The sequence below is a fragment of the Buteo buteo genome, chromosome 9, assembly GCF_964188355.1.
Source record: "Buteo buteo chromosome 9, bButBut1.hap1.1, whole genome shotgun sequence".
Taxonomy (NCBI): Eukaryota; Metazoa; Chordata; class Aves; order Accipitriformes; family Accipitridae; genus Buteo; species Buteo buteo.
In genome coordinates, this window is record NC_134179.1 from 21,266,606 (window position 1) to 21,276,401 (window position 9,796).

The 9,796-nt window shown below is 43.4% G+C and overlaps 1 protein-coding gene across 1 annotated transcript in view; it reads right to left on the reverse strand.

Moving 5' to 3' along the window:
* Positions 1-1,190, reverse strand: part of THEMIS (thymocyte selection associated) — an 84,500-nt gene extending 83,310 nt beyond the window's left edge. Inside the window, exon 1 of the mRNA XM_075036787.1 lies at positions 1,100-1,190. Within this exon, the coding sequence (XP_074892888.1) occupies positions 1,100-1,190 (91 nt within the window). The remainder of the gene's footprint in view (positions 1-1,099) is intronic.
* Between the last annotated feature and the right edge of the window lie 8,606 nt (positions 1,191-9,796).

Below are 9,796 nucleotides of genomic sequence, written 5' to 3' on the forward strand. Positions count from 1 at the left end.
CAGCCAGGATAGGCAATCAGAAGAACATAGACAGTATTCCACTATCACAGCTTAAGTATGCCTTCTCCTGTTTTCTTCCCTCCCCAAGGGGCTGTTCTCACGGAGAGAAGAATTGCAACTCCGGCCACAGTGCTGAGACTGCAGCTCAGACTTTCCATGGCCACAGCTGACGGCGACCACCTCCTTGCTCCTCCTACTATGGAGCAGCATGGGGATTTTTAGATTAACATAAAGATAGATATTGTGGATCCAGAAGCAGGTGTTTGACTGAAGATGAAGCAGGCTTTAGCTCAATTCATAAAGCTCCTTCTGTCTTATCTAGTGTGACCCCGAGTTTTTCCTTGCAGAGGCAGGGAGGTAACTTTCTTTTCCTAGACTAACACATGGGCCTGACATGGTGTGTTCACTGTCATTAAAGTCCATGCCCTGACCAAGCACAGAACTTTTCCCTCTAGTGCAAGCATCTTTACTATCCTTCTGCTGTGTTTTGTGCACAAGAAGAGCCCAGCAATAAAAGCACCATAAAAAGATCTGCTGCAGGAAAACTCAGCAAAATATCACCCTGGTGATGCTCCTGTCTGGCTCATACCCATTCCTTTGTATTGGTGCACACCCAAAGTACCCCTAAATGTGGCACAGAACTTACAGGAAAATCTCCCTCACAGTCACTTTCCAGACACACTGATTCTTTATTTCTGAGACAGAAGAGCACTGCTCCATGCCGATCCCAGAAGAGCAGAGCTAGATTTAATCAATTAACCTCTGGGAGGTGATTTGCAATTGCTGGATTGATGGCTCTGTGTGAACAGAAAGCAAATGCCTGACTTATTCCAGTACTCTTTCCAGGATACGACGAGGACTAACTACAGCTCCTTCCTCACTGCCCGCGAGAAGACCAGATGCACACTGTACCAAAACATTTCCAAAGCCATGGATCATTACTCTGGTTCTTCAAAGGGAAAATTGCAGCTAGTGGGAAACTGTTGGGAGACAACTCTGTCAGCACCCTCCCTCTGCCTCCCCCACACCCCGGTCCCAAGGGGGACCTGATGTCAAAGACAGACTTGCAAAGCCCTGCCAGAAAGCATCCGATGCTCACCTTGGAAATAGATGCCTGACTGGATTTGGAGGACCCTAGGAAGGGCTCTTGGGTCCAGAGAATGAATGAACTTCTCCAGGGTAGATGCCATGGTCTGCAGCAAGGCAGCATGTGGGTTGGGCACGTAAAGACCAGTGAAGAAATTTCGAGGCAGCAACACTTGCAGCCTGGTGCATGCTGCACCCGGGAGAGCCGTGGGGCTCCGTGGCGGAGGGAGGAGCAGCACGGGGAGGCACTTCTGCTTCCTCCCCTCCCTCGCCGCTTCCTCCCAGGGCTGCAGCTGGAGTGGAGTGAGGCAGGGGGATGCCGAGCAGGTGGCCCCGCCACCAGGCTGGGGTACCTGTACCCACCGAGGGTCTGCACTAGGCTGGGAGAGGTGCGGGGTGTGCTGCGGGTACTGGGCTTTGGAGGAGGCAGGGGGATCTGCCACAAAACTCCATCTCATCGGTGGTGGTTATTGACCTGGTGAAAAGAAGGTACTGAATATCAGTCCTGCCTAAAGTGGGGAAAAAACTGTCATGTCTGGGTGGTTTTTGAGGTTTTTTGTTTGTTTTTTCTCTTGGAGCACGGCAAAATAGTTTGGTGTTTGTTCTCTCCAAACCCAGAAACAGCCTTTGAAGAAAAGAAATGAAACCATTTTGTTCTGATGCTTTTTGCTGCCTTAAGTATTATATCTGGATTTAAGACATACAAATAGAATACAAATGACTTCATCATGTAAATGGACATTAAAACACAAATGTTGTTATGCAAAATGGCCAAGATTTTTTTAATGTCACCAGTGATTTGTGGGCCTTTGAATTTGAGATGCTGCATCTGGGAATGAATTTTAAGAGGCTACTGCCCACTACCATGTGAAACTCAGACTGCATTGAGGATAAATGCACAGCACTGGTCCCAACTCTGCTGTTCTGAGCCTGATCAAGCACTGTTACTACAGCAGCACTCCTCTGAAGAGTGAGCCCTCAGAGCAAATAAGCAGCAGACTCAGATCACCAGGAAAACTGAAGTGACTGTGATTTCATGTTCCCTTACAATGCTTTCCTGTTTCCCTGAGGCGTCAGGGAAACTAGGAAGCATGATGTTGTGACAAAATGGAGAGCGAGATAACCAACTTTATTTTCAAAAAGCTTGGTAGCTGCATTTCATCTGTGTGTGATAATTTGCAGGAGACAATATAATCTTCCTCACATATTAAAAACCAAAATGCTTATACTGGGTGCCCAGGCCTTGGAAGTGTCAGGCTGTGGGGTTTGGAGAGTTTAACTTAGTCTTAACAAATATTGCTCCAGAGAATGTGAAATAGGTTTTATAAGCGAGCAGCCTGCAGGTGCAGAGCTCGCTATTGCCAGTTGCTAATGCTGCAGGTGCTGCGGGCAAGGTGAATAACAGGACTTTGGGTCTAGGGGTGACAGGTATTAGTAAAAGCCAAACTAGAGAACGTGCATAGCCAACCACTCATCAACTATTGTAACACAAAAGATCCCTCATTCTCCCCTCCCAACAACACACAAGTGGAATTAAGCAAATATAATTGATCTGGGAGAGAGCTGGGGAAATCACACACATTCAGTGCTAATCAAAAGACCCACATTGTAAAAAGCTGGTTCTTACAGGGTACAGAGCACTGAAATGTGAGTATTTTCAGCTATTTCAGCGGGACATCTTTATATGTTTAAAAATTATGTGTGGTGTGCAACTCCAGCAAATCAAAGCCAATTTTCTTGATGTACCAGCTCCCAAGGTTGTCAGGTATTGTGTCAGTGCCAGCAGCTGGGCTTTACCTGTCTACACTGTTTTGGTCTATGAATAAAAAGCCCCTAAGACCATTTCTGCTGTTCCTGAATTCACTTATATTTGGCTCTTCACTTCGCTAAGATTGCCAGGAACACCACCACAAAAACCATTTAACATGGACTGCAAATGCACATAAAAATTAGTAACTGGTTTCAAAATCACTTGAATCCAACAAAGCAAATGTACAAACAGGCATGGTTTTCATACAAGAAAAATAAGAACAAAACCTGTTGCTGAATCCAGCAGCCCAACAGCATGGAGGAGGTGGCGGCAGGTCCATGCTCCCAGGACCAACCAGCCACATGGGCTCCACACGAGTATACAGCACCTATCCAGAGAAGTACTCTGCCAGCCACACAGAAACCACAGCACTCACACGAGCACCAATGGCCTCATCCTGTCCCACTCTCTGGCTGATCCAGATGAAGCTCTGTTAGCGAGAAATATATATGTGTATATATGCAGTGGAACCCTCTGGTAGCTGGATTTAGGCACAGTCCACCCAGTAACTGGCCTCTGATCTTGCTGGCACCTGGGCATGCGAGCAGCCCTCAATATACAGAGCCCCATGCCAGTGTCTGGTACAGACACCCCCCCCCCCCCCCCCCCCCCCCCAGATACACATAAGCACATGAACATATGCAGATGTTTCCCCCCCGCGAGATTCCAAGCCACTTGTCCTGCTGGCAACCACACAGCCCTGTGGCCCATGGTCCCGCTCCAGCTGCTCACACTTAGACACCCCCCCCCCCCCAGACATGCAGGAAAATAATTAGAAATGGAGCTAAATGAAGCTGATGCTGCACAGGGCACAGCCAGACAAGTGTATTGACCAACAGCCTGCTTATGTGTGACCAGCGCCTTTTATCCCCTTAGCCCCCTATTTTCCCACCCTTGTTCCTCCCCAAACTACCTTGATCCCCTCCTTTCCTCACCTTTGGTTCCACCCCCTAAACATCCCACAGTAAGTCTTGTACTCTTCTATTGCCCTACATCCCACAGTGAGTCCCATACCTGTAAGCATAGCAACCCCCCGCCTCAGTCTGTAAGGTACTCCAGAGACCCTCTCCCCTCAACTCCTGTGGTGGGTGTTATGCCCAGCTCAAGGGGTGGTCATCCTTCTGCAATGCCATGGGTGGGGTTCTGGGCAGGACCCCAATTCTCTGCTGGGTTACTGGGGTGCCCTGCTGGTGCAGTGCCTCTGTGCTTCCTCAGTGGGGAGATGAGCTGTTATTGGGCTGATGGGCCTTCTGCAATACACCTGGAAATACCCTGGGCAGGGCACCTCTGGGGTTCCACCACCCACTGTTGTTTCTCTGTGTTCCTCTGTGTCTGCAGAGAGCAGATATTTATCACACAACCTAACAAAACAGACCACCTTAGGTGCAATGAAGGAACTATATATACACTCTTCTGAAATTGCAATCCAAATCAGGAATGCTACCCACTGCTCACATGTTATCAGAGGAGGCCTCATCTCTGCTAGCACCTAGACTGGTAAATGAGAACCACTGATGTGTTCTCCCAAATGCTCTGCAGGAGCTTTTTCCAGTTTGCTGTGCAATGCCAAGTGCAGAGAAAAAGAATTTGCCATCTCCAAACTATCCTTGGTCCCAGAGTGGAAGATTATCACCCCATCATCATGGACTGCTGGTCATAAGGGATCATTTTGGGGGGTTATCCTGTTAGAGATTAAATCCTCAGGAGGATCATGACTTGGAAATATTCCTTTTGCTTTGTCCAAGTTTCAATATTGAAGATCAAAACAAGCTCCTGAAAAATGCATGTATACTGTACTGAGAGGAGGCAAAATCTGAGCCTGTTCTTCCCATACGGAAAGAACAGAGGTCACAAACCTCTCCTTAATGCACCTCCATTTTTAAGTTTTGAGTTCTTCACAAAGAGCCTATTGGGACCTCCATGTTACCCATGTCCTACAGCAGTCTGCAGGCAGCATTCAGTTTGGCCACTCCAGCTCCTACCGCCAACAATGGGGTGAGGGTCAAGCCAGGCAGGGAAACCTGCAAGATCCAGAGCAGCCATGAGTCCTCATGCAGGTGTCAGCAGCTCCAGCTGCTCTGGAAAGCATGTACAAACAGGGACCCACCTCTCCTCCTGTGGAAAAGCCCCTGCTCTTTCCCCCAGGGGACAGCTGTAGGGGAATGTGCCTGAAGAGTGGTGGTTAGCTAATTCAGAAGAATGGACAAATGGGCAAAACACAGAATTTTGAAAACTATTTCCAAGAATATTTTTCTACCATGCTGATGAACACTCATTTGTTTTACTTATTGGTTTTCAGGAAGCCAATAAAGTGTTTCAAGTTTCCAAATAAAATCAGTTCCGAGCCTGTGAAGGTTTGTGGTATTTTTTTTTTTTTAAGCTCAGACTGTTCTCCAGATAAATGCAGCTATTAGTGGAGCTGGTTGAAGGGAATCTTTAAAACACTCCTGTAAATATGAAACCAAGCATTATGTCTACAGGAAGATACGCTCCATTTATTGAGCTTATAAACACAAGGGAAATGTTTTTGATACTTGAGCTGGCAGAACTATAATTCCAAAGAGGAGGATGCTTTAGGGAAATGAGGAACAGCCAAGCCCTGGGAGGGAGGCAGGTGTGAGTGAGGTTTTTACTGAATGGTTATGCTATCTTCTGAATCAAACTCAAAGTACTGCAGGAAGTTCAATACGCTTATGTATTTTTTTCAGTGTAAGGTGGAAACTCCACCTGTCATTAAAAATAAAGTCAGACTAAACTGTAGGGAATCCTCCCTGACACAGGTGCATTGGGCTGTGAAATAATCTCCCAAGGGAACAAGTAGACACCTGAAATGTTAAGGCCTTGAATAAATATAGGACTATAGGACACCGTCAAGAACAGTTCTGATAAAGAAATTGAGGCAGGTCATCTATTCCTATAGGTGATCAGCTGTAGTGCCACCCTTCATTTATAGGAGTCTACTGGCTCAATCAAATGAGGTGAACAGTGTTATACTGAAACTGCTCCAGAGGTGAACCCAGCATGAAAAGAAGCTGCAGAGACTTTAGGAGCCGGGATCTTCCTCTCCCAGTCAGCACTGGTTCTGGTAGGATCGCTCAGGTTTTGCACAACCCACCCAAAAGGCACCTGACACTCAGCTGACAACTATGCCTTTTTAATGGCCCCTGTGATGTAAACTGATGGTCTCAGCAGCTTGAACATGCTGTCCCCATCATAAGCAAAAAATCCAACCCCTACAATGGTACCCTTGGATTTGTTCCAGAGAGAGAGGGACTGAATTGGCTAAAGACCTAATTGAAACAACAACATGAGTTGTTGTAACATGAGTTACAACATGATGGATGGATCTTTGTGTACAAGCTTTTTCTACTGCTTCTATATGTATAGGTGGATGGGATTGATTGCTCAGTAAAGCCAAAATGATCACCTCTTAAACACTGAAACCATACCTTCCAAAGTAACCTAGCTTTGTTAGCCTAACATTTACATAATTTACGTTCCAGCACCTGCAACAATTGTTTCTAATTTCACATTAAAATATAAAGTGCTCATTGCACAGCATATTTCAGTGACACCCAAAAGACGTGGGTTTTTTTAACATTCCTACATCCACAGGCAGCCTCTGCTCATACTCCCCCTAGGATGAGTTAGTTTTGGTAGAGGACTTCTTCATCCTGCAGACAAAGGCATAGCAAGATCCTGCGGCAATTTAAAATAAGGAGCCATGTCATAAAGCAAGGATGATTACCCGCAGAAATTTTTACTGTTTCACCACCAGCTGAAGCCCATAGCTGAAGATAAAATCTGCCCTTCTAAAGATATTATCTTGCTCTGCTCCAAGTTTTTGGACTTGGTACAAAAATGATTGGGTTGAAAAACCTGACACCTTCACAAAGCAGGCAGTCACCCCAATGAATTGTGATGGCTCCTGGCTTTAAAAGCTTGGAATATTTTAATGCCCTGTGATTATATTGTGAACTTTCCTTTATGTTTTCAGGAACTATGTTTTGGGTTCTTTGACATTTCCTTGCAGCTTGGCAAAGAGATCTTAGATGTGCTCTTCATGTGAAATTTAAATGGCTTAGCAGGTGTGAACCAAAGGCTGTTAGTCAAAGCTCCTGAGCCCAGAGGGTTGTTTGCCAATGTTTGACTTCCAACAGTCTATTGAGGAACCAGGATCCCCTAGTGCTTTTAAAAGAACTGAAGCACATGTACACACATTAGATTTTGAAAAATAGTAAGTTTTTGGCTGACTGTTTTTATGGACTGACCAATAATAACCTGTGGGTATTTTCTACATTTTATTGAGCAATTCTGTACCTACTAGAGTCAGAAAGCTCTTTCCATTGATTTTAATAGGGGGTGGAGCAGATTCTTAATAAGGAAGAGTTATGTCTTTCAGTTGGTTGTGGCTTCCCATAGAAACGCCTTGCTGATAATAGCATTTTAAGTTACAGTCTTGCAAAGAATATTGACATGCATTTTTCCCAAAGTTTCTTCAACAAAGAGTAATTGCTTTGCACACATCAGTAAACTATAGGAATTATATCTCCAGAACTCCTTCCAACTGTCAGTAAGTGTGATTAGCATCATGGTCTTAATAAATACATCTAAAGTTTTATCACTGTTTATGAATTGGACACTCAAACCTCTGAAAATTTCAAGTGCTGCATAAGCAGGCAGCTCCGCTAATGTTTTGCTCATCCACAGAGAGAAGGACGTGATCTGAGATTTCTAAGCTCTGCACTAGTATGGACTCAAAATTGCAAGCTAAAAATTCCCCCATCAATTGACAGGTATTAATTAATGCTACCTGTCTTCATAAATGTATTAAGATGATTGATTCTTAAGTGTTATAAAGTATTTTGAAGATAAAGTAGAATGCAAACGTTTAATACAGTTTAAGGAGTTTGGGGCCTTTCCAATACAAAGAGGAACCTGTCAAAATGGTTGTTTATGCAAAATGGGCCATACAGGTGACCCCCAACTAGTGTTACCACTTTTTATTTAACAGCACAGAATGTGAACTCAGTATTCCCATGGGAATATTAATAGCTCTGTACATGGCATCACACCCTAAAATCTATCCAGGCATCTGACTGATCCTCAGCATTCCAATAGCTCGGCAAATATTAAGCATTTTTGGTCTCTACCTTCCATACTCAGTTTGAGGCATTATTTTGCAGTAGACTCAAGGCAGAGAAATTACGACTTACCCAAAGGCTACATGGAAAATCTATGGCAGAGCCATGGATTGCGTCCAGATCTCCAAAGCCCAACCTGAGTGCTGTCACCACAGAACTAGTTTTCTACTCTCTCTAAAAAAAAAAAACAAGAAAAAGAAAAAAAAGTCAAACCCAACCACCTCTGCAGATTTCATTAAATATTTGGTTTCAGTGAGTGGTTGTTTTTTTGGGGGAAAGAGAAAAGAAGGGAGGGACCTAAAAGAAAAAAAAGACAGCCCACACTTATAGCGAGACAGACATACAGGTCCATTAAAGATTTACTTTGGGAGGAAAATATACTTGAGATACCTCCGAATTAGAAAAAGTGTTTTGAATTATGTTTGGCATATCTTCAATGCATTTTTGACAGCTGGAGGCATGTTGCAGAAATTTTTTGAATTAATTTTAAATATCACTCTCTCCCTTTGTGATTTCTTGAGTGGGGTGTGCTGTAATTTATTTTTAAATAGGTAATGTAGGTTTCTAGATGCTGTTAAAGGAATCCAAAATAATTTTTTTGCACCCTGCCACTGTTCAAAGAAAAGGACACTGAATTCATTTAAATATATTTGTGAAAGATTGATTCCCCCAGTGGAATTTACACAGCTACTTTCACTAATTATTCCTGAAGTTCCACCTATCAACTGACAATTTTCTACAGAAGGGAAGCAAAACAGTTTGACTTTCCTTGACAGCAAAGAGCTTTAACAGAACTAGAATGGAAACTGGCACCTCACACTCCTTACTTCTCTAATGTCTACATTACCAGAAGAAAGAGCACTAATAACCCCTTTTTATGCGAGCATTAGAACCCAGAGTTTAATCTAAGCAGCTGGGAAAAGAAATCAACAAAACATTTATTTTAATAATGGTTACCTTGAGTTTTTTGTCATCCTTAATATTTATCTTAAATGACAGACTTGTTGTCTGACTTTCAAATTAATGATAAAACAGTGGCACTGAATAGGTTTGCCCATTTTCATTGGATCTGAAATATCAGCTGTCATTTTAAAATACATACAAACCCAAGCATTTCCCTCTTTTTTTTTTTAACCATTAATGGGAACATTTCTAAAAAAGGTACACAGAAAGATAGTCTGTGAAGCACACAATTTTATTGGCCTGATTTTGGAAACAACTTCAGAAAATTGGAGAACAAACTTAATTGCAATTACTTCCACTCTGTGTATGAAGTTGAATCTAAAAGCAAATTGTTTCTGCAGGAAAATTGGGTTTCATCAAAGAATAAAGGATCCACATAAAATGCAGTTAACACTTGCCAATGTATCAGTTAAATTGATTCTAATTTCCTACCTTTTTCAAGGCATTAATATTACCCTGCTGCAAGGCATTTTGGTTATTATTTTACCATAGGAAAGCTTAGATGCAGTTGCTGCTTAAGTGATCTGCATCTATGGCCTTGTTTCCGGTGGCCCTTGCTCCTTCTTAAGAAGAAGCAGTATAAAGATTGCAGTAATTGGTGGACCTCTTTCTTGGAGTTTTTTTTTTTTTTGGAAATGCACAGGAGAATTGAGCATAGATGAAGGGATTTGAAAAAGTCTAAGAAAGCTGTGGGAAAACCCAAGATCTGATATAAAGAAAGGCGGAAGGGTCATTTCATTGGAAGAGGCAGCCAGAATCTTGGGCTGGCACCCGCCAGAGTTTCAGCCCACTG